The 25,235-nt window shown below is 43.4% G+C and overlaps 1 protein-coding gene and 1 long non-coding RNA gene across 8 annotated transcripts in view; one reads left to right on the top strand and one right to left on the bottom strand.

Annotated features, from left to right (window-relative positions):
- Window positions 1-2,034: 2,034 nt before the first annotated feature.
- On the bottom strand, window positions 2,035-6,074 carry LOC125331606. Its single transcript, XR_007206135.1, has 3 exons — window positions 4,605-6,074; window positions 3,893-4,013; window positions 2,035-3,272 (listed from the first exon to the last, which is right to left on the bottom strand). It is a non-coding gene; the product is annotated as an uncharacterized LOC125331606 (long non-coding RNA).
- A 266-nt stretch (window positions 6,075-6,340) lies between these two features.
- The window catches only part of SLC6A6 (solute carrier family 6 member 6), a 57,953-nt gene continuing 39,058 nt past the window's right edge, over window positions 6,341-25,235 (top strand). The window contains exons 1-4 of one of the 7 annotated variants that reach the window (XM_048315823.1): window positions 6,341-6,543; window positions 10,963-10,998; window positions 13,512-13,577; window positions 17,910-17,966. In XM_048315823.1, coding sequence (XP_048171780.1) covers window positions 13,523-13,577; window positions 17,910-17,966 — 112 coding nt within the window. In that variant the 5' untranslated portion in view covers window positions 6,341-6,543; window positions 10,963-10,998; window positions 13,512-13,522. Of the gene's footprint in view, window positions 6,544-6,903; window positions 7,130-10,962; window positions 10,999-13,511; window positions 13,578-17,909; window positions 17,967-25,235 lie in introns of those variants that run through there. The other 6 variants (XM_048315821.1, XM_048315827.1, XM_048315822.1 and 3 more) reach the window with 6 other exon arrangements.

Genomic DNA, 25,235 nt, shown 5'->3' with positions numbered 1-25,235 from the left:
AATTTGTCAGAATAAACGAAGTAATTGAAAATTATACACTCCTCATAACTGTTTCACCATCACTTTGAGATGGAAGGGAGGCGAGGGACCCATAAGCAAATAGAAAGAAATATGAGAATGTAAGAATTCACTCAAGTGATCACTCTTCTTCTTCTTTGGTGAGTTTAATCTGTCAGCTTTTCTGGATCTGTTCTGTAAGTCATGAAGGCTCAACTGCCTCAGCAAGCTCACCACCATACATTTTTGGACTATTTTCCACTGTGATGTCCACTGTCACCCGGGATATGGTTAGGTCAAGCCTGCCCAGCTCGATAATCAGCTCCCAATGGAAATGGAAGTGGTACTGCAGGACAGCCTCAGACTCTGCTGACCTTTTATTGCTTTCAAAATGGGTCTGCCACAACTTCTTCCCTGTCTCCCAGCTTGCATCTCCTGTGGCTTCCCAGTTTCCATATCCCATTTGCTTCACCGTCTTGACTTGGCAGGACCAGTTGTGCTCGTGCAGCCCAGGAAATCTCTGCAGGCCGTGCAGCAGCAGAATATTTAGCTGCAGCATGGCAGGTGTGCTATCAGCAGGGAAAGAGGCATATTCACCATTTGCACCATCTCCAAGCACACCTTGTGGTACTGGAGTAGTGCTAACAGAGGACTTGGTCCAGTGAGGGAACATCACTGAAACTGCCCAGATGAGAAGCTTTGCTTTCAGGACTGAAAATGTTGAGTGTGGACGTGTGCAAGGATGGGCCAACATCAGCAGTGTTTACTTTGGTCCACAGACAAAGCCTGGAGTCGCTCAGCAAAGCACACACGAGCTTCCCCATGCATGAGTGAACATCACCTGAGCTCAGCAGAGCCTTTCTATGAAAATCCCAACTGCTCTGCATTGTGTCAAACAGTGAATCCAGAATTAGATCCAACAAGAAGTCTTTTTTTTTTTTTTTCCCCAGCAAGTACATTCAGCGACTTGGCCTTTTCAGGGCTTATATCATGGTTATTAATGTCATTTGCCTGCTTTTGGAAAATTGAACTCATGTGATAGAGGAACTTTATGTGTCAAATTCTGATGCAGAAATTCTGGTATGAGTGCTTCTGTAAAATAAAGAAGTGAAAAAATGGAGGTTCTATGGTAGGAAATTATTTCCTTGGGTGGCTTTTAAAATAAATTTTATATGATTGAGCCAGCAAAGAACAATGCCAACATAAAAAAAAAATCCATTACCTGTTGATCTTTTCCTGGTTTTGGCAAATTTAGGCAGGCATGGCAAGATTTTATAAGAACTGTTATGTAATAGTTAGTTCAGGCCAAAAAAAAATTTAAAAATGATAAGTTACCATATATCTAGTACTGGGTAATCAGATTAAAGAGAAAAAACAAAAAAAACCAACAACTGGGAAGTGCAATAACTGGATTTGCTAATGGCACATAAAATAAAAAGATGAGCGCATATTTGGATTTTTGCACAGTGCAAGTGCCACAGAATTTTCTCCAGGGAACAACCCTCTATTGGCAAAGTGTGGTCAAAAGCAACAAACAAATATTTTTTGTCTTTAATTATTGTGATGCTGTTTAAAAGTTAGGAGACATCAATTTTAGCATGTGGAATGCAATTGTGAAAGAAAATGGGTTTCCTGAATTTTCAGTGATTGACTAAAATCCACACGCATACTGGTTATTGTAATTTAAGGAAGAAGGATTTTGTTTCTTTATCCTGTTACATAACACTGGATCTATTCTCCCTTGAACACACAAGTATGTTTATCGTTAATCTTAAAGGGAAACAGTTGTCCTTCAAAATCCTTTCTGCATTTCTGAATTTTTATCTTTTTTTTTTTAAGTTAGATCCCAAATGACTGGATATGAATTGAAGATGAAAGCACATTGTTTATTTTTTTAATTAGATTACTTTAATCTCATTTATGCATAGTTCTTCTACTGTTCTTCCCAACAGCAATAGTGAAGAAAAAAACATTGCTTTAGAGTGACATCCAAAATGCAAAACATACGGTTCATACAGCATCCAGCAGGAGACAGAGTACCTGTTATTGCTTTTTTAGTTCATTTTTATGAAACTGGCTGGCTTTCATTCAGAGACATTCTTTAATAATACTTATATTTTTCATTCTATAGTGCATTCCTTCCAAGGATTTTAAATTGCTCAGGAGGTCTTGAAAATCCTAGTGAAAACCTTTGGATATATGAGAGGCTTTTATTTCCAGGTAGCTGATTGTCAATTAACTTAAGACACTCACTTTTTTCAAAAGCCAGTGTGACCACTTTGGTTCCAGGCTGTTTGGTTCTTCTGTGTGTGCCCCTCACTTTAGGAATCAGTCTCTGTAAAGCAACAGACACTTCCAAACTCAACCGGTGTTCAGAAAGGACCAGCTCCAGCCTCTCAGCCTTGATAAGTGCCTCAAGTTAATTTGTAATTAGCTTGATGTAAGGAAAGGACCAGTACAGGCAATCCCATAATGGCTAGGCAGTCTCAAATATAAGCAAAATAGGCCACCCAGAGCATTAAAGCAAGAGAATTTAATGCCAGTTGGCCACTTTTCAAGAAAGACCTGTGGGTTTTCATTGCTTTTCTGTTTGACTTGTAAACTGGGTGCAGGGCTCTATCACTGGCAGGTTCACATGATGGGGAGTGTACCAAAAACACAGGTCAGTTTTGGTTTCTGTTTGATATCTTATTTATATATGATTTATACAGATAAAGTAAGAAAAAGTAACTGTCCAGGCCATAATTTCATCTAAAATAAACACAGACTAAAACTACAGCAATTTAGTGGATTGTGTGGATTAGTGAGATATCCTGGTATGTAACAGCAATAGCAACAATTTATTCCCCAATTTAGTAATGCTTAAAATTTGCAATCCAGAGTCACTCTATGATATGCAAATCCCTTACAAAATCTGCTTCCCTTTTTCAGGCTCAGGATCCTCTGCTATACAGGGGAACCCCAAAGACTGACCCCATATAACTCTGTATAGGATATTCATGTCTAAAAAATCATTAATGCAGTGGACTTATTCAGTCCTTTTTTTTGCCATTCTTGCTCACACAATCCTTTGCAGACAGTGCTGTCCATTTCTCTCCTACATTTCTGCTGGACTTCATGCTGGGATGAACTTTGTTTTTTTTAAATTTTAATGTTTATATGTAAAATCTTCCCAATCCCTGCAAAATCTCCTCTTTGTCCATGCCCTGTCTTGGTCCTGAGTCCATGAAACATCATGTTCCTCTACCAGCCAGACAATGAAAACAAGGTTTCTCCTGAAAAATGAAGAAATATTAAATCTGTTTCCATTTAAAAATTATAGAGAATTTGCTGATGAGCATGCTTTAGGTCCTGTTGTAATATTCCTCCCTCCACCTCACCTTATGGAAACCTGATTTAGCTCTGCCATACCCTTGTGTTAATACTCATTCATCTGAAATCTGGCACTCACATCCCTGCCCCTCAAGACCTCTTTACCCAGGTGCAAATACAGTGAATCTCTCCTGACTTTCGTGCCATCTCAGTACATTTCCACGCGTTGTAGCCAAGCTGGGGATTTGGCCCAGTGTCTTTTTTAAACCCTGTGACCCAGACGTGGAGATTAAAAAAGAGTTATGTTATCGGATTAAACAGATACAAGAGGCACTCGCTGTATCAGCATCCGACACCTTAAAACTCCAGCAAGCAGATCAGCATGGTAATGGCAAAAATAGTCTCTGAGGAAGAGGGGAAACTCAAAGGAAGGTGATGGCAAACCCATGCCTTGGGCTGGGGTGCAAAAACCTGCCACTATGACTGGTTGCCAAAGCAGCCACAGGGATATGGTGTTCTGCTTGCTATAGCACCTTAATACAGGATACACTTGAGGTATAAAAGTCATTCAAACTCCACCTACCTGTAACCAGAGCGATTTTGGCCTTAGTTAGGTTTGGGTTAATGTCTTCACAGTGGGGTTTTTAAGGGGTTAGGTTTGATTGCGCTATGAGCGGCATCAGCGCACACTGAAATCAATAAAGCTGCAGAAGCAAAAATTTTAAGAGATTAAAAACAGACCTACATGAAAAGGATAGTAATTTCAGGCACCATTTGTATGCTTAATATTATACACATGCTTTGTAATTTGGGCTCTAACTTGTGATTTCGGTTACATAAGAGAGTGGAGAAGCCAAAGGCATTAATGCTGCCATATGCCACTCCAAATGAAGGCAGAGTTCCCCCAAATATTCATCAGGCATATTCTCAGAAGTTGTGCTGTCTCATAATGAAATAGCAAACAGCAATGTGCATATTTGTGACACAAAAGGATGAATTATTATTATTATTATTATTATACTTAGTTCCAGGTACCGTTTACGTGTCTGACTTCAAAACAGCTTTGGCTGTTGGTCTTTTACCCCAAACATTTTTTTTTTTAAACACAGAAAGCAACCATGTGCTTTGTGTGGCTGACTTTTAATGAGTGAGGAGCAACAGAACAAGAGAGAGCCAGAGACAAAATACAGGCTTTGATTCCTCTAGAGAACTTGAGCAAAATATTCCACTGCTGTCAGTGGTACAGCTGTGCTGGCAGGATCCTTCACACAGACAAGGCTCCAACCGCTACTTACATTTCACTGATGTGACTGCTGATTCCTAATCTGCATCGAGGCATCCTCACTGCAACCAAACAAGTGGCTGAGCCGGTGAGAAACCTTTTGCTTCATTCCCTTGTGCAGCCAGAGCTGCCTGTGCTTGTGGTCCCTCGCAGAGCTTCACAAAATGTGAGCTGCCCTCAAAGGATACTGCCTTCAACTACGAAGTTGCAGTACACAAGAAACCTGAATCAGAAGACATAGGTGGCAGCATGGACTACATCGCTATGAGTTTAAACGAGGCTGTTCAGTGGAGATATGTCATCAATTAGCTGCGTATGTCCTATATCTCTGTCTGGTTTTCTGCTAAAAACCTACTCACGTTGCAAATCAGCTCAGATACTGAAAATCACAGAATGCACTGGAGTAAGGGAAAATGAGATGTGTGACTGTGACACAGTGTTTTTGGCATCCTGTATTGCCATCAAAAAGTGTGCAAAATGGTGCAGCTTTTGCAAGAACCAGATAAGGAAATCAGCCTTTTCTAGAGACCTCTCTGGAGGCTGCTGTGATGGAATTTGATCCCCCAGCAGCCTATGCACAGGCGATGGGCTCTGGAGGTGGTCTCCCAGTAACTGCTGTCCCAGTTTGTGGTGTAGAAAGGTAGCATCTTGTATCCGGGAAAACCTAGACAGCAGAACTGTGGGTACTATTCACTCTCCTTTGGTCCATCCCTGCTGTTCCCAGTGCAAGGTTAGCACCGCGGGACTTCTGCGAAACACAGATGGCCCAAAATCTCCTTTTCACCACGACTGTACTCCAACAATGCAAATGGTATTTTGCAGTACAGAGGATCTTACTAAGTCTTCAGCAGGGGTTATATGAAAATTCCTCGCGACTCTGTCTGCTGCTGTATCCTTTCATTAAGAGCACCAGAGGGGATGCAGGTAGGAGAGCAAGGACATGTTTCAGTCATATACCCGTTCGCCTGCAGGGGAGAAGGACCGGCTTTCGGTTCTGTGAAACCCGACACAAAACAAAACGTTGCCCTGCACATTTTCCCCGCCGATCGCCCCGGCCGTACTTTGTTCTCCAGCTGCGACCGGGACTTTCCGGTGCCGGGGATCGCGCTTTAGGGAGGCGGCAGGGCAGAGCAGGGAGATCCCAGCCTCCCAGGCACCTGCCAGGCCAGGCTCCCGTGTTGCCTCCCCCAGCAGCAGACGGCTGCAGGACCAAACCTGTCCCCAAAGCCTGGCAGAGCGGCACCGGGTCCAGAGTTCCCCCGGGGGTGGCCAGGGGGAAAAGTGGCCGCGGAGGAGCAGAACCAGGGCCTGGGCATCGCCGGTGACAGCGCCGTGGGATGCTTTGTCTGTGAGAAGGACACTCTTTGTGTAAAGACAAAAAATAACGATCAAAAACATGTACGAAAATGAAAAATACCGAGAACAGATCAGCGGCCGGGAGCCCTCGCTCCGCTCCCTGCCCGCCGCGGCAGCCGCGGGACGCGGGCCGGGTCCCGCGGGCCGGCTCGGGACGGCCCCGCTGCCGCTCCCGCTGCCCGCGGCAGCCGCGGGGGCAGGGTGGGCGGCCCGGGGCGGCACCCCGAGCCGGCGGCCGCGGCCCGGCGAACGCTGCCCCGCACCCGCCCGCCCCTCCCCGCCGGCCCGCGGCCGCCTGCCAGCCCGGGCTCCGCCGCCGTGTCTGCGGCATGGCCCCTCCTCCCCCACACCCCTTCCTTTAGGCTCCCCCCTCCCCAGCAAAGAAGAGGCCGTGCCGGTGTTTTTCCACTCAGCAGGATGGGTGATGCTCAAAGCTCCCTCATTAGACAACAGACACGAGAGGTCAGGAAGAAAGCGCTTATAAATTACCGTTTCCTCCTGCTCGGCGCTGCTAGTCGCGCCGCACCGCTCCGCCGGACGCGCCGCACCGCCGCAGGGGCGCAGCGGCGCGCAAGCACCGCGGCCAGCGGACACAGGTACCGGCACCTCCCGGGCGGGAGGGCGGGCGGGCGGCGGGGCTGCCGCCGCTGCTGCTGCCGCTGCGGTGGTGGCGGCGGCGGGGCTGGCGCGGAGCGGCGCGGATCGCCCCTCGCTGCCGCGGCGAACAAAGGGGCGGCCGCTCCGCGCCCAGCGGAGCCGAACCGAGCCGGGCCGGTGGCGGCTGCATCGTCCTCCCTTTGTCCGCCTCTACTCGCCGAACTCCCGGGCGCGCTCTCCCTTCCTCCCTTCCATTTCTTTATTAATTTATCCTTCTCCTTCCAGCCCCCTCCTCCCCAGCTCTCCCATTAACCCAGCGGTGTTTTTCCTCCCCAGAGGTTATTTTCCCCACACCCCCCCCCACACCTTGCGTTAACTTTTTTTGGCGATAACGTTCTCAGCCATTCCCCGCTGGCGGTCCTCCAGCACATCGACGGCGCACGCTTCTCTTCCCGGCTGTTTTTGCCCATTTTTTCTCTCCTTCCCACCCCTCTGCACTGGTTTTTTTTCTGTCTGCCGTGCGCTAACCTCGAGTGAAGAGACTGGTACAGGCAATGCTACATCTGATGCTAATGGGCCTACCTGGTGGGTAATACCGCTGCTGCTGCTTTCTTGTTATTTCCCTTATTTTTCTTTTTATTCCCCTCATTTTCCATTTATTTTGAGGTTTCGACATACTGAAATCAAAGTAGTGATGGGGCTTGGAAATAAAACACAGGGACTGCACAGGGCATGTTACTGAGCTCAGCGTGGTGTGAAGGGGTGATAATTCTGGGTTTGTCTGGGGGTAACTTGTATCCAAAATTCACCCGCTGGCTTTAAGATAATGAATGCCCATCGCTGTCTGATATTGTACCAGGCGGTATGTGGGAGGACTCACAAGGTTTCCATATAAGAACATGGGAGAATTTATTTCACCCAGGCGAAGAAATGTGCAGAGTATGTGTTATTTATGACTCTGAAGGCAAGCTGTGTTGTCCTTAGGCAGCTTCAAGAGTGGCAAAACTTGGCATTTAGAAATTGTAAAAGCTGATTTCTGCTGTTTAATAAGAGCTGTGTTTAAAGGGAAGCACGGATGAAAATAAAAAAAAAGAAAGAAGTAGTGGGAGAGGATCCAGATAAACATGAAGAAATACAACCTCACGCTGATTCCAGCACAGTTTGTGCCGAGGTGTAAAGATGGAGGTTTTTGATTAGTTCCCATGTTTTTTAACCGTATTGGGAAAGGCATTAAGAAAATGTGCCGAGAGGAGCTGGTTACGTTGATAGTACTATTTTGGTAACTGCATTTTTTATTTTATTGCTTGCATGTGAAAATGTTTTGAGTTTTGGACTAGCAAAACAGTGAGGCAGTCCTGACGGGGCACATGTCATCGGCTGTGTAATTCAGGGCTCGGATGACAGTTGCTACCGGTTTAGATTTTATGGCTTCAGGTTTGAGGGTAAATCAGCCCGTTAAAACCTGCTGCTGTGGAATTTAGATGGGAGAGGCTTTGGTGAGAACTCTGATGGTTGTTGACAGCCGGGTGCTTACCTCTGGGTCTGCGTTCAGTCGAGCTGACTGCTTTCTGGCATTGCCTACCTTTGCCACAACTGTTATGGAAAGGTTTCCCTGAAGGTTATTGGGGTTTTTTTTAAGCAAAATGTGTGAGCAGCTGAGGCAGCCAGCAGCGTGACAGTGACGGTGTCCCTCACCCCGACCAAGTCGAGTCTGAAGCACGAGTGCAGAGGGAGGATGTCTGTGTTGCCCTGGTTAAACTAACACTGGAAACTTTATTTTTGGTACTTTCAGAGATAGTATCTTCCTGTTTCCCCTTCAACTGTCTCTTATCTGCTTTGCATGTCCTTTTTTTTTTTTTCTTTTCTTTTTTCTCTTTATTTGCCTTTCACCTCTGTCCCTTCCCCTTCCCACCTCTCCCGCCTTGGTGCACTAAAGCAGGTCCCACTGGAGGGCGACAGACACTTTTCCCCTGCCTGGTGCTGCCCGGGGGGACCCCGACCCCGCGGCCGGGAGAGGAAAGGCCGCTTCTGGCTGTCATTTATTAACCTGCTTCTTTCACCGCGCGCTGTGAGGGTTATTTTCTGTCACACTTGGCAAAAAGCAGGAGGTCACAGGTGGCCTCCTGATATCTGTAGGCCCCGAGAAGGTGGATTTGTTCTCGGAGGTGCTGTATCCAAATCCTGCGGTGTTTGGTTTGTTTGTTTAGTAATCTTGGTCTGGAATCCGTTGGAAATTTGGAATCCTTCAAATGCTACCGACTTCTCTTTTATTTTCTTTTGCTGTAACCAGGAAAAATTTGGCGTACAACTCCTCATTGATAGTCTCAAATGTGAAGCTTTTGGGTGGGTTGCCTGGAGCTTTCATGTCAGAGGTGAAATGTTGGGGCAGTGGCAGCAGGCTTCAGTCGGTGTGAAATGCTGGCAGAAAAGAGGTGCCACATTACCCTGGAAAACTAGGAAGACACTTTAGGTTGGCTTGCTCTTGCTGCAGAGTGCTTGGGAAACCTCCCGTGCCTGAGTGGAGTTCTGTTTGTAAAGCCCCCGTGAGGATCTTGTCTTACAGCTAATCATTGCTAATATTTCAGTGAGGGTTTTTTTAATCAATACTCTTAGTGTATCTTAGTGGCTTCCAGCCAGGACCTATGGGCTGGATGTTTCCAAAGAGACTCTTGGGCACTTTCCAGGCAGCAATACTCCTAGGATTTTCATCAATGCACATCAAGGCTTAGCAGCAATCCCCTATTATTTTAATTTTGCCCCTTCTAGGCTTTCCAATGCCCCACATTTTTGCCGCCGTGGGCAGTGGGGCACCATTGCACTAATGCCCCAATGGCAGTGCTGCCAGTTCCACCAGTAAGGGGAGTGTCTGCAGCGGTGCCCTTCCTGAGGTTGTAATCATGCTGGCAAACAACTCTGAAAAGATTATGCTGATTAGTTTCTTTTAAATTTAACCATATTACAACACATAAAAATGGATGGGAAAGCCATGGTAGTTACAGCCTTTTGTAACTAATGTTTATTTGATTGGTCATATGAGTAAATTGTAGATCATTTAAGAAGTGAAGCTTTGAATAGATTACCCAGTCGGATTAGTGCCTTCGACTTCTTTTCATCACTAACTTAATTTACGTGACCAGAATGGATCAGGGTAATATTTTTAAAAGTAATCCTGTGTCTACTCCAGTAAGGGCTCTATATACAGAACTAAAATTTATTCTAGTGCCACTCTAGGGGGGTTGCTTGCAGGATTGGGTCCTTGGCCCTTAGAAGGAAAGCAGGTGGATGAAAATGCAATGATTAAATATTTGTTGAATTTCTTCCATACATGCCTATTTACTTGAATCCTCAGCCATTGTATTGCCATGGATTTAATTGATTGGTGTGAGCTGAGTATGATCCCAAGGCACGTAAACTTCAGAAAAAGCCCTTTAAATTGCTTACATAGTAGCTAATATTGACACAAGGTAATATAGTAGAAATTAATTTAAAATGCCACTCTTTACTGTCCTTTTTCCCCAAAAAACCTGCTGTTGGAAGGGCTGCTGTGTTGCCAGTCCATGACTCTGAAACCATGGCTGGTGTCCTACAGCATCTTCTGTATTTCTGTATTTCTGTCAGTCTCTTTTTTTCCAATGTGTCCAGATTTACACCAGCAAAAAGCCATTTAGTGCCAGCCCTAAACCCTGTTCCGAGAGCACCCACCGAACCCACCAGCCCGGCTGGTGGAAGGGGAGTTTGAATCAAATGGCACCAAGCCTGGGGTGGGTGGCAGCCCCATGGGTGCAGGAGGTGGCTGTTAAGGCCTGTTGGGAAGGTTCCACATTCTAGCAGTTGCTGGGTTTCCTCTTGTGGTTATCTATCGCTCAGAATTGTCACAGCCTCGACGGACGCCTTCGCTGCTGTGGCTACCCAGCCTGGGCTTGAATGCAGCCAGTGCTTGAGCACTGGCATGGAAAAACAACCCTGCTGTGCCAAAATGCAGCAGGAGGGCCCTGCTTCAGGGTGTTGGTGTAGGTCCCATGTCCATAGGTAGGAGAACAGTGCATACACTGAGCCATGGGGTTTTCTCTGAGCTGGAATGTAGTTTAAAATCCTGTTATTTTTAAATTTTTTGATCCAGATCACATGGCATTTGTATTTTATTTCACTGTTGCAGTGTAATTTTCTGCTATTTAGATGGATATAGTCATATCTCCTGTGACGTTCTACATAGGATGAAACAAGAAATGATCTCTTGTTTTGGCATTGAGTCTATATTGAGTGTCCTAGTGTTCTTCAAATAAAAGTTTTTACTGATGAAATCAGAAAACGCAGTGCATTATAACATCGAAACCTGCCTGACTTATCTTGCTGGACGCATTTTTTTTCCTTTAAAATATTTTTCCTTTTTCTTTTTCTCTTTTTTTTTTTCCAAACAGGAAAAGAAAATACATTCAGCAGAGACTCTTCTTCATGTAAGTGTTATTTATGCTTGTTTATGAAATTACAAAAGGCTTTAAAAGCTCATTAAAACGTTCAAATACTTAACACTTACCATCTGTTTGTAGAAACCAAGTATAGAGCATGTAAAAATAGGCTGTAGTTCTACAGCAATAATGCTCAGCAACTGATATCTTAAATCTGTCTGTGCAGTTCTTCTGTGTGTATCACCACAGAACTTAGAAAAGGTTGCAAAGCACTTTGCAGGCATTTAAACAGCATGCCCATAAAGTTGGTGTGTAAATCCTGGAGGGATAATGTTAAAATGGTTTGCCCAAGGCAGAGGAGATACATAAGTGAGAGGTGGATTTAGCACCCCAGAGTCCTTGATCCTCAAACCCTGTGACAAAAGTCAGCCTTTCTGCCTTGGATCCTACAGAATCCAAGTTCTGCCCATAGAGCCATTTGTTGTGTGCACGTGTGCAAATGTGTGCATGTGTCTGTGTGGGTAAGAGAGAGTGTGTGTACGTGTACCTGGCCTCAAATAGCCTGTAGGTATTTCAGGCCTTCTCTACAATCTATGGTGATGCCCATTAAAGTAAGAGTAGATGCCACCAACCATTGGTGTATACTGTTGCAAATGTTTTGTGAAAGCATTTGGCTCCAGCCTAGCTCTCGGTCTGGGGGAGCCTGTTAAAGTATTTTTCGTGGGACTGAGAAAGCTGCATGTCATAAAAACACAGCAGGTTTTTTTCCACACCATCTAGTGACCTGGGTTTTTTTGCATATGTCAGCTTTGAAAACTGTTGAGTAGTATAGGAAGCTCTGCTCTGGTATTTCTTCCTAGTAAATAAATCTGATTAAATGTTTTAAGGGGCTGCATAGATGAAGACTCTCATTGCCTTTATGCAAAATTAGCTTAGCAAGGAAAATGACTGCATTGTTCCCAATGCAGGGCCTGCTTTGCATAACTTCCAAGCATGTACTGTGTCCAGTGGCATGGCAAGCCCACGAGCACTCACCTCAGGCTGATTTCCCATAAGTCAATTTTTTTTTTTTTAACAACATGTATCTCGGAATTGCAGCACTCCATTATGCTTGCGTAGCAACTTGCTGGTTAATATGTAGCAAAATGCCGTGTGGTAACAAATGTTTTTTTGCTATTGTTGAGCTGGAATGTTAGTTCAGCTTCTAGATAAAAGTGGCTTGCGCAAGGCGTCCCGGTAGACCATGATTTCTGTGGCTTGAACAGTAGTTCTGTAGGCAACCGTGTTCTGCTCTTCGTCTCCCCCGTGCTTCCCTTCATCTTCCACGTGAGCGAGGGGTGGGCTGACAGAAGGGCAGGAGCTGGCAGCCCTTTGCATCCTGCAAAGCACCAGCGTGGGGTTTATATTATGCCCATTGCTAGTCAAGCATCTGTTGAAAACACTCTTTATTCTGGTTGTGTTCCTAGCAGAAACATTGTTAGATGCTTTATTTAATAGCTTTAAACCACAAGTGCTCTTTGGCTGGTTTTATGGATAAGACAATCTTTCAAAAAAAAATCCAAAACCAAAAAAATCCAGTAATAAGTGAAGGATATCCCACAAAGGATTAAAGAATCCTCCTTCCCTGCTGCTGGGAATCCTAGGTGAGACTAGATGAAGTGTTTGTATCTTTGAGAAGGTACATCATCATTTTTAAAAGGTAACAGAGAAGGAAAAAATCCAGAAGGATTTTGAGTATGAACATTTTCAACATTTGTAGCTCATTATTTTTTCATTCTAGAGTAGGAAATTCAGATCTCTTGAAAATCCTATGAAGCATGTGCTTCACAGAGATTATAAGTGGGAAATGGTGCAGCAAAAACACCTTTAATGGAAGAAGCTCCCAAATAGAAGAGAACCCAAACAGACGAACCCTACAGCAGTGATGGTACGGTGTCTGGAAGCTGCAGAATAACCACGCAGTGTAGATTTGGAGCGTTTTGCTTGGAGATTGCAGTATCCCAAAGAAGAATCCCTAAGTCCAATACATGCACTCTAAAATGAGTAATGAAAAGTCAGTGGTCCAGAAGCCATTTGCAGTGCAGCCTTCCATCACCTGCTGTGGCTTTTCAACAGCTAACGACAAGCTTTGAGCACCAGAGCCTCTCTCCTCTGGTTCTGTGCATGAAATATTATGACTTTGACTCAATAACTCTATTTGTGCCTGTCTGTGCATTGGCTTCCCTTGGCTTCTACAACGATGTGAGTTTCCAAAAGCAAGTTAAACTCCAGGGATGGGAGTAGTGAGGTTATAGTGAATGGCAGGATGGTGAAGCATCCAGGACAGTGATCTCTCCCAGGCCCGGTTCCAAGGGGGTTGACTCCTGTGGCAGTGAATGCTCAGTGGGGATTAACCCCTCAGGCCATGACTTGGGCCAGTCTCTGTGACAGGAGGTGACCACTTTGAGAAAGGGCTCTTTGTGATAGTAACCAGCCATATGTAGTTGTAATGATAAGAGAGGGACCATCTTATTTTAGTCACTTTGCGACAAATACTACCACAATTCATTACTTTCCATCAGTGCCTCATCCTATGGAGGAATCACCACTGCCCATCTACATTGAGGAGGGGACAGAAGTCCCGATTGGTGAGTGCAGTTGGGATGGGATTTGTTTAAGGGAGGGTATTAAGGGTACTTGGGTTTTATATTCCTCACATTTGTGTGTACCCGTTTGTCATTGAAAATTGTAAGGTCTGTTGCAAATGTTTTGAGGATTTTATTTTATTTTATTCTTTATTTTATATTTAGAGCTCCTGAGAGTTGTTAAATACTGCTAGCATTGGTTTTCAGCTAATCATAAATCAAAGTACATAATTTATGCAGTGACATTGAAAGCTTCCATGCAGGATGTCTTAATGCAAGGCTGGGGAAGACCATGAGTATCACAAGAGGTAGTTCCCACTTTGGCCTTTGACCTCAGTGTTGAGATACTCAGAATAATCTGAGGTCTGGGTCAGTGTTTTTGTTCTTGCTGACACTCTTAGGCCCGGCACCCAACAGACTCGCATTGCCCATACCACTGCATAGCCAGAAGAGAGGCAGAGAGGTTTGCCATTCCCTGTCGTGCACACTGAGGTGCTGCACACCCTCAGCTCTGAGCTCTGGTGTAGATGTATTCTCACTTCCTGGATATATAGGTTGGCTGTTGTTTTGGGTTTTTTTAAAATAGAGAAGCAGTCTTGAAGATAACCCATAAAAGAATGCAACGAAAAGATCAGTAAGTTGGACTGTGGTGATCTTTTTGGACAGTAGAAAGTTGTGATGGCAAAACTTCCCAGAGCCCCATCCTTACTCAATCTGTTCTGGACTGCATACAGTAAGTGTGCCTTATCTCTCACCTTGGGAATCTGCCTTGTTGAGCAGATGTGTCTCTTCAAACAAATTTTTCTTATTATATATCCTGAATTTTTCCATTCCTAAATTCAAGCAATTGCTTCTTGCCCTACTGTCTTTTGAGCTAGATTAATTACCTTCCCTCTACACACAGTACCTGGAAGGTATTTATAGCTGGATCTCAGCCCAGGAGTCTTCTCATTTATAGAACATATTAATTTTAGCTTACTCTCTCCTTAGATCACTTTTATTGTCCTTATTTGTATTTCCCTTAATTTCTCTATCTCCTTTCTAATATGTGGAGACTTGAACAACTCATAATTTGTTCACTGTGGCTGTTTTGACACAGCATTATGCTTTAGATTTCCATATCATCCCTTCCCATGCCCACATCCAGAAGTAGCTTAGCTTTTGACCCTTCTGCATCACTCAGCAGGATCACACAGAGAAACTCTATTACTTGGCTAATCTTACCTGGAATCACCTTTAGGTCCTTCTTGGATTCATGGCTTTGCTAGCTGCTCCTCAGGCAATGTCACTGCTCTCCTGGGATGTTGGGCTTTATACTTCCAAACACTAAATCCCCATCCCATTGCATGCCACTTATTTTATCCAGGAATATTTTGAAACAGTGTGCCATTATTTATTTTAATGCCCTGGGATTTTATCATTTACATAGAAGTTGTTACTGTTTTACTCTGTATAGAAAAAAATACTTAAATTTTTAATATTTTGATATCTATTACAGCTTTTGCATGTTAGTCCAGACTCCTTTCCCAGCTTCATGATTCTTATTTGTATACCTTCCCTAATTATCTATCCTCTAGTTTAAAAAGTTCATAAGAACTGACAGGTTTAGCCTTCTCCTTGTCTTAATTTTTTACCTTTCCTCATTATACAATGAGTGTATTGTTTCTGTGCCTCTTCTATGCATGGCATGATGTGGTCTTTCCCACAGCAGATCATCTTTTCCTCACCTCTCCTGGGGTTGTAGTCAGCTGAAGGTCTGCTGGACTTTAGTCCTCCCTTGTAGAGCTGTTAAGGCTGAGTTCTGTCCTGGTCCCTGGAATTTCATCTTGTCTTTCCCACTGCACTGAGGAAACCTGAACAGCTGAGGTGGTGGCACCTGCACCAAAAAAAATACTGTAAGGCTGATGAGTCACAGAACTGACCAACCAACCAACCGAAAAAACCCCAAGTATGAGTGGAAAGCTTTTTAGAGGATGTTTGTTCGGTGCTGTCATGAAGCAGGTTTGTTGGATCAGGCTCTGAAGTGCAGCACCAGCTGTGAAATAGCCAAATTGGGTTGGAGAGGGCACCGTGTTTACTTATTCCAAATAAGTGTCTGGACTGTCAATACAGCAAGCTGTGGTTGAGGGGCAATGAGTGGAAAAAGTAAATGATGCAGAGATGAGGGCAAACCACAAGCTCTGAGTTTAGTATCTGAATGTCTGGCATGGGTCAGGGCTTTTAGATGCAGCATAAATCAAGGTAGGAAGCAGCTGAAAAATTCTGCTCTGGATCTGGGTCTCGGTATTGATCCTGCTTTCAGTTGAGCTCACCAGTGTGATCCACATCCTGAGGGCCCATTTGCACCTGTACAGACCAGAACAGGAATAAAACAAAGTCCTGTCTGCGTTTAGGCTGGAGAAAAATAGCACACAGTGCAGTTGTTAAAACATTTCATTCAGCACAACCATCATTTACTTTTAAAAGGTTGTTTGGAGAACTTAGATTATTTCCTCATGTGAAACACATTTTGGCTGCTATATGGCATGCATATTATTCTGACCCAGGCCTGACTGGTGGTGCTAGATTGCTTTGTAGCTTCTGTAACTATTAAAAAATAGAAAAATCAGTACATTTTTTTCAGAGTCTAAATTTAACAGAGCTAATTATTTCAAGCATTTAAAAAGGAACATAAATCCCACTTGTTTATTACAGCTGCTTCATGAAAACAGCAGCTACAAATAATACTCTATAATAAAAATCTAGCTTACACTGTCATGAATTAGCCAACAAGAGAATGAACGTTTGAGATCTGGACAAGGGCAGCCTTTCTTCTCTGGTGGAAGGTCTTTGCATTGAGGAGAAGGTGGTTATTACCTAAATGCTGGTTTATCTCCTTGGGTGAAATGAACACTTTGACATTTCTGCATAGATTAATATGACTTTTGATTGGAAAAAGGCCTGAGCTCTACTTAATTTTTATGTACTTTTTCCCTTTTTCAAATACATTCCTAGAGGAAGGTAGCTGAGTGAGATGCAACAAATATTTTAATAAATCAAAGATATTAATGAGGAGATGGGGAATATATTGTGACCACTAGCAAAGAACCTACGGAGTAGCAATAAAAGGGTGCAGGTCAAATGCTGGGAGTCTTGGTTCAGGCATGATTTCAATTATCTCCCATCTAACTAAACAGTTCAGGAGATTCAAGGGGAGGAAATAGGCAGAGCAGGTCCTTATTCCCCATGGCCATTCATGGTAAGGTCATGGACATACTCTTCCATCACTGTTATGTTAAATACTGAAGAAAACAGCTGAGACCACACAGTCTAAATTTACATTTTGTAAACCAAAAACACAGGAAAAATTATTTGTATTGGTAATCATTGCATTTGGGCTATACAGGAGACCACCAAGGGAATAACTGAGTCCTTGGGGATCAGGAGCAGTAGAGCTGTAGGCTGAAGTGGTTTTTTTTTTCCTTCCAAGTCACATTTGAGATGTTAGTGTTGTTTGATACCTGTGAAATTAGCTCAAAGACATAAAAATTCAGGACATAATTCTCAACTGATTTATTCCAGCATAGTTTTGTTGATTACAGTAGCATTACTATTGCTTTATCGTGTAAATTATGACAGAAGTCAGACCCCCTTTTTCAGGAATCACCCCTGCTGACCTTCAACCCCATTGCACTTCTACTGTAGCTCTGAGTCCCTACGTGGACAAAATCCCAATTATCCCCTTCCATCTTTCTGATCCACTTTTGCTAATGAATAGCACTGGCTTCGGTGTACTTTTGTCAAATGCCTGCAAGTGTTAAATAGACCTTACCTCTACAGGATTCTTACCCCAATGAAATCATGTGGGTGTGGTGGAAGGCTCCACCTGAAGCCATGTTCTTTTGATTGTACTCACAAGTCAGGGTGCAGCCTGGGCTCATTTACAGCATCTTGATTACAGGAGAAGAATTTTCTTGTAATCACACAGTTTGTTCTGCCGCTACTCAGTCCCTGCTTTTAAGCATCTCTGATGTTTTCTTCATGATAAAAGCTGGATTTCTAGTCTACTGCTCTTGGGCAGACTTACTGAAAGAGAAATGCTTTGTTACTTTTTGTGTCTCCTTTGATAAGAGAAAGTGCCCCTTTTCCAGCCCAGAAGAGTATTTGACACCCTACAGAGAGCTGGCTCTGTGTCTCTCTAGGAGGTTGCCTTCCCTTGTAAGAGAGGAGAACCTTTTCTGTTGCACATGCTTCAAGGTTTGCTCTTTCATGGGGAGCTGGCACACAGAAAGCTTGATTTTTGCCAGGTACTGAGTGCCTTCTGCAAGGTATTGAGTGCCCGCCTATCCTTTGCAGCCAAAAAGGAGTTGATTGCTCTTGGCATCAGTCAAATCTGGACCCAGAAGACCACAGGTAGTATTTAACAATTATTTATATGCTTTCGCATGCCAGAGTTTGTCTGAATTAATTTTCCTTGCATATGAGAGATTTGAGGCATTAATGACACTTGCCTGCCACTAAAAACAGATTTTTTTAAAAATAATAATAATAATACAATAATAAGCATGACATTTATTGCATTGCCATGGGGAAATTAAAAACCCCCAACATTAACTAGAGTCCAAGTGACTATTAGCTCTTCAGAGCTAATGTGTGAGTTATATACCCTGAATGAGCACCATATGCCAGTTCATTGTGGCACAGTGAGTCACAGGACACATTGTGGAAAGCAATAATTGCTTGGCATGCACTGAAGAACTCAGTAGGGCTTTTTGTTTGGTTTTCTTAAAGGAATATGTTTTACTCTGACAATAAAATGGGTATTGTCTGATATGCTGCCACCAGGGACTATTGCTTATTTTGTACTTAACCTGGAGCTTACCCATTTGTCACTCACAGCACACCTCCTCAGTATCTTTTGCTTTCCAACTGCTTGTATTGTATGTGTGCAGTACCAGGAGAGTGAGGAGTGAGCCTTCCATTTGGTATCATCTTGTCATTTTGTATCAATCCCCTTTCCCTTTCTTCCTCCTCTTCCTTCTTTGTCCAATAGAGACATTCAGATTGTTTATATGGAATAAATGTTCATCCTGAGCACAGTCAAGCAGTGGGACGAATTGCACAGGGATTGTACAGTCTCCACTCTTGGTCAGAGCTTAACCAGATAAGGCCATGAGCAAGCCAGTCTAATTTTGATATTGGCCTTTCTTTGAGCAGGAGGCTGGGCTATATGATCTCCAGAAATCCCTTTTAACCCGAATTACTTTATGGTTCTGTTTAATACCCAGTTCCTGTACTGATTCAGCCGTAGTACTGTGCATGTCATTAACTCCTCACTCCCTGTCACTGTCACTCTCATTCCTACCTGCATAGACCAGGAGAGACCTCATGAGGGGACAGTGGGTTTATTCACGTGGGAACAATATCAAGATGTAAATGGTGACCTCAAGTGAGATCAGTAGGTGAAATTTGGGTATCTCTGGAATTATTTGGAATTTGTAACAGGATTTCACTTGAGTTCTCTTCAAATCTTCAGTAAGTTCCAATGAGTTATCAATTGAAGAGTTTGATGAATAATTATATCAGGATGATAAGTCTTTAAAAAGTAAATACCACCTTATTTTTTTTTCCTTTTCAGTGACAAATCTCATTCTCTAGCAGCCTTGAAGAGAGCTTTGGGGAATTTAGGATTTAGTGAGTCACCAACTGCCCTCACTGGGCCATTACGTGCTGGTTTCCTCATGCAGCCGTAACCACGTGAGGGAGTTAATGCTGCACAGAGCATCTGCTCCTCAGCTCAAGGTCCTCCCAGCCCTGCAGCTGTCTGCCAGAGAGCTGGGACATGCACAGGGGCATCTGCAAGCTCCATCGGATAGCAAATTTTCATGTTAGGCCCATATGTTAGCCAAAAAAATGCCCTTCATCAGAACAATGTTATTTTAATTGTGCTGAGAGGAAGCAAGATCACATTCAGATTGACCATACCAGCCTAGGGGATTTTCAACAATGATGTAGCTATTCTAGGGGGAAAAAAACCCTCAAAAACTCCCTTGCTGGGAAAAAAAAAACCAGGAACATTTCATAGGGTTTCATAGGGTTGCTCTTTCAAATCTGACAAGTTAAAAGTGCTTTTTCTCCTTCTCTCTACTTTATCAACAAGAAGTATATTACTTATCCAAATACCTGATTTCCCATCAGGCTCTATCAAAAGTAAAGTTTACAAATGGGGCTGCCATAGTGGATTGAGGAAAGACTAAATATGGGCAACCAAAAGCTTTTGATGTCCCCTTTTATACAAGGCAGGATTCTAAAATCAAGTTTTGACAGGACAGACGAGCTTTCATTGCTGCCCTCCCTTTTCTGTAACCGCACAGATACTCTCACCTCGTAACTCATCCTCCTCAAAAGATGCAGAGTACTGCTCTTTCAAGTGCAAAAAGGGTGTTGTGCCATGTAGAGGGAATATAGTAATGGAAAATACTGGTGCTCAGTAGGGTTGAAGTTCCTTTCTCCTCCGCCCTTTGTGCAGTACACAAGCAATACGTTACAAGTCAAATTTCATGGGCAGGTGGTATCCAAATGTGGCATTTCAAGCAGTACATCTGACTTCGAATCACCTAGGTTTCTCCTTTCTCCTAGATTTCTGTAAAGCTATCACAAGTTCATGTTGCTCTTGTACAAGTCACCTACAAAAATTCAGACAATTCAACCAAGGAACTCTCTCACTTTCTACCATTAATTTGTATGTGAAGTGTTTTTGTTGCTATCTCAGCTGTTTGTCAGGTGCCTATTGTTTATAGTGGAACTGCAAACAATTTCCCACCTGTCTATTATTAGCTTTTGCATAAGAAAATCAAATGGTGAAAAACAATTGTAGTCATGATGAAGACAGCTGTAGATACTAAAGGTTAATGTGCTGTGTTGGTATCTTATGTAAGTGTGTTCGCTGAGATGAAATTGCACCGAGAAAAATCCTCAGCTGGTAACAGGAGTAAGTTCAGTTTACAGTAGTCAGGCTAGGACTATAAAAGCAACCTGCAATGAAACCATCAACTGGCATTTGTTTGAAAAGATAAGAAGAGATGGAGAAAAATACTCAGGCTGTTCACATATTGTTGTGCTGTATTTGAGGAAGCTTACCTGCAAAAGCCAGCAGAAAAACAAGTAAACAAGTACCTGTAGCATGTGGGATTGACCCTGGTATAAAGGTGGGACTGCATATACTTGTTTCTTGTGTTGGAGTCTGCCTTTGCTGTAATAAAATTCCCTTTGGAGTCAGCAATTCCAGGGTGAATTCTGTGGGGCTTTTGTCCAGGTAGTGTGTGAGCTCAGGGTTTTGTTGCTGCTTGGTGTGTGCTTTGCACTTTGCAGACCGTGGTATGCAGAAGTGGCTTATGTGTTGGTTTCCTTGGAAAAATGAAGTATTTGTTCTGGTGCTGTTTGGTTTTCATATCTCTTGACATAAAAACGAGCACAGCTCCCGCTCTGTGAAAGCTGATGTCAGAGACCCATGGCAAAACTGAACTGAAAATACACCTCTGGTTGGGAATCACTCTGAATCACACAGTGTTTAAAAGCACGGTGGTTTAGTGGTCAATACCAAAGGTTCTGCTCGCAACTCAGAACTTCAAAGCAGATGGCCAAGTGATCAAATTAGTGATTTTTTTGATCAAATCATGCTCATTACAAGGCCTGTAGGACATAGTGGTATTCCTTCTCAATTGCCCTCCAGGAGCACAATGAGTGGCTCTGGGCAGCCAGGGAAGTTGAGAGGACAGGGCTGCAGCTGGAGACAGAGCCAAGGCTGTTCTGGGATTAAACAAAACATGCCATTGTCCGGCCGTGCAAGCCAGCACCTGGCGCCAGCTGCAGGAGAGCAAATAAATTTCATAGTGTCTACAGAGCTTCACTTTTTTGTGTGTGTGAAAGTCTATGTTTCACCAACCTGTTTTGCAAAGTTGTGCTCTCCCTGAGTTTGTTCACCAGCTTTGCCACTTCTTCTTTTTGCACATCCCCTGCAGACCCCCCCGTGCTGCTGCACTGCCATGTCAGTGGTTTCAATTTCATTTCCTGTGTGAAACTTCATACGCCTAAGGTTTTTGTTCCTTTTTTTTTTTTTTTTTCTTGAAGGAAAGAAAACAACAGTAAAGTAAACCTCAGGGTGCTTAGGAAATTTCTGTTGCTGAAGGCCTGTGAGCAGAGGTGCTCTGGCCAAGCACCCCAGTCACCCTGGTTCATCAGCAAAGGGTTGTTGCTGCACTTCTTAAAAGATTACAGCTCATTTCTGTCACTGAGTCATATTTTTGCTGATATTTACTGCCAGCATGGAGGAGAAGTCAAGGCTAAAATCAAAAGTACCTCACTCTCGCCATTAAGTTTTAGTACTCATGGCCCAGCCCTCAGGGCTTTGTAACCTGCTCGGTTTTATAGCCCTGTAATGGGACTAACACTGCGGATCGCGTGCGTGTAATAGCTGTTTTCCTGGTACAGGTTGGCTGGCTGCTTTCCACCCACGGTGCCGTGTTGCACAACTCCTCCTTCCATATATGTATTCTAGAAAAAAACAAAAAAAATCAGGTGTTAGGCAGATGGGGCACAGGAACAAAGAAGAAAAGATTATTCCTTTCCACTGATAGTGTGAGGATCTAGATTTCTGGGAGTAAGGTACTGTATGACATGTTTAAACAGCTGCCACAGGTGGGATAGAAATCTGTCCTCAGTTATTGTTTAAGATGAATGGATAGAGGCAGTAAAAACACAACTCTGGCTTTGTGTGGAGGTGGCCTAGGCAGGTATGGCAACAGCTGATCAAAGCCATGGCTGGGTATAGAAAACTCTACTTGTTTTTCCAAAAACGTGTAATCTTACACATCCATCTTTTTTTTACTTAGTTAGAAAACATAATGAAAAAGTATAGTAATCCTCAACTGGGAGAAAGCCCTGAACATTAGCATTGGTAAACTCAGTTAATTTAAGGCTAAATTTAGAATTAGAGTGAAAGAAAAAACAGGTGAGGGTGAAATTATTTATCCCCAAGAAAAGATTTCTTTGAAATAAGGAATTCATATGTTTTATTGCACATTTGCCTCACTAAATGGCTGCTTTATTGTTTCTCTTCCCTCTGCCGGGGCAGTGCTCCATTATCGTAGCATGGAAATTGCTGTCTGACATTATCATGTGTTGTAAGTGCCTTGCCGAAGTGTCACATAGGATCAATACACTATTAATCACATGCAAAAAATTCAATAGGCACAGGGCACACCACTGACCATTTGAGTTCATAAGCTTTGAGAGCTTTACGGAGTTTGCCTTTTTTAATAGCAGGATGAAGGACAACCTTTAATTGATTTTGGTGTGGTTTATTTGTGGCAATAAAACTAATTTAATTGACACCAGAACTTGATAGAGAATTGCAATCCATTCAACGGCAGACCCTCAGAATTTAAAGCAAAATACAACGATGCTTGTTCATTTGGTCAAAAAGTGTATAACTGCAGGGTACAAGGAGGTTGAAGAGCTGAGGATGCACACAGCGTGTTGAATCTCCTTCAGCAATGCCCATCTTGCTTGGAATGTCATCAGCTTGCTACACCACGCAGATAGAATGCATTTTGTTAAGGGCCCTCCCTTAAGGACAAAGGCCACAAGAGGTGGTGTCACCCAGTAAAGTAATGGTTTTCCACTTCCACGGCGGGAGAGCTGGTAGAGCAGAGGGAGCAGGCAGGGATGGCAGTGGGAAGCTGGTGCTTCTTTCCAGCCTGTTGACAGTCAGGAGGCTGTGAGCTGGCACACCCAGAGGCATTAATTTGGGTCAGCAGTTGGCTTCATGTGAACAAACCCAAGTTTTAACTGGTTGTTGTCCTGCGCGTAATTACCAGTACAATACGCAAAGCACATCGAGCAGTTTCCTCTCAGTCTCTCTGCCACTGCCAATCCCCCCTCCTTCCCCTTGGTTGTCTTTGCAAGAGCAGCCCCTGGTTTGCCTCTCTGAGGAGGACAGAACAGGAGGACCATGGCTCTCCAGGCAGGACACTTGGTTTCTCACTGGGATACAGGAGACCCTGTGCCCACAGGGGATTTCCCTAGGACAGAGTCATAATCAGTGTGACTCAGTGCCAGTCCTCTGCTTCACTGCATCCCATGCTCTTCCTTACTGACTACCATGACTTGCCTGTGCCATCTCCCTGAGGAATCAGGCTCCATCCCTGAGGCTGGGAAGCATCATCTTTGCTTCAGCCCCTGTTTAGGGTCAAGGTCATGTTCCCTCTGAAATCCATTGGAATTTGTGGGTATCCATTTTCCTCCTTTCCACCCCACAAAATGGAAAAGGAGTTTTTCATTTCCTCCTGTTCTGGGTTTAGTTGTAACTGCTTTGTTCTTTGACATAAATAAGTAGAACAAAATGAGCATCCAGAGTATTATGTGACTGCAGATTTTCTGCTGCTGAAACCTGAGCAAAGATGCAGGATTTTATAACAGCTCAGTTGTGTGACATGGTGCCTATTTGAAGCATTTGAAGAGCATGAATGGAAACACCAGCAAGAAAAAAAACCATGTAAGGAAAAAAGATACCTTTTGTCCAGACCAAAACTGATGAAAAAGAAATTGCATTAAGCCCTGGACTTTTCTTTCAGAGTAGGCTTCAGCTTTATAAAGAAGTTCGTTTTGCTCCTAGAAAATTTTCAGTAGCAAATTTTCCAGTCAATCTTAGAAGACTAAAAAAAGCATCACAGTGAAAGAAAAGGAAATGATGAAGAAGCAAGAAGGGAGATGGAGAAAGTTGGAGTGAAACCGAGAAAGAAGAAAGGACAAATGGGTTTTAGGGTTTAAATAGCAACCCAAACCAGGGAAAAGTATTCAGAAAAAGAGGAGTCCATTAAAGATAAAAGTGAGCTGCAGTTCAGGGAATTTTTAGAGGCACTTTTTAAGAGGAAGAGAGGCAGTGTGTGCAGTAAAGGGAGTGGTACTATTTTTCAGAAAATGTAGGTATCTTGTTCAGTGAAGCAGAACGAACTTGGATATGAACTGGGGACAGTAAGTGAAGTCAGGTGCTCTTTGGATACTGACAGGGCCTTGAGGGCTGCCAGGCATAAAGGCTTTTTCTCCTCCAGATCCGAAAGACTTGCACTTAAGCCATAAGTTTGATCAAGGGGCTGTTTATTTTAATCATGTATCGATTGTTTTAACCACACTGCCCTGGGAGGGAAGGAGAACTGTCAACATTAAGAATTACAGCTTTCAAAGTACCAAGTAATCCTAGGAAATGAGCCAAACATAATAAATGCAGTTTTATTTGGGACCTGATCCTACTACTGTTGGAATCAATAGCAGCTTTTCCACTGCTCTCAATGAAAGTGGAAGCTGCTTATTTGAAGACCAGCTCTGATCCAGCAATCAGGGCATCTAATTTTGAAATATTCATGAATGTGAATGTAAAATAATAATTTTTCAAAAGAGCCAATCCACAAATAGATTGGCAGTTCTAGGAAAGTTCAGTCTTTAAAGGAATGTTGACGTCAATTTGCAGGATACAAAATAAAAAATGACAGAAAAATAAGAGAGATAGCAATGTCCAAAGAGGAAGGGAGCTTAAACAGGGTTAGAAAAATTAATTATGTGGTAAACTGATGACTTTCAAAAATCATTGAGGTAGAAAAGGATGAGAGAGCACTGAGAAGCTCA

This window comes from Corvus hawaiiensis, chromosome 11, assembly GCF_020740725.1.
Source record: "Corvus hawaiiensis isolate bCorHaw1 chromosome 11, bCorHaw1.pri.cur, whole genome shotgun sequence".
Classification (NCBI taxonomy): domain Eukaryota; kingdom Metazoa; phylum Chordata; class Aves; order Passeriformes; family Corvidae; genus Corvus; species Corvus hawaiiensis.
Note: the sequence above shows the minus strand (reverse complement) of the source record. Positions and strands in the feature narration are given on the sequence as shown.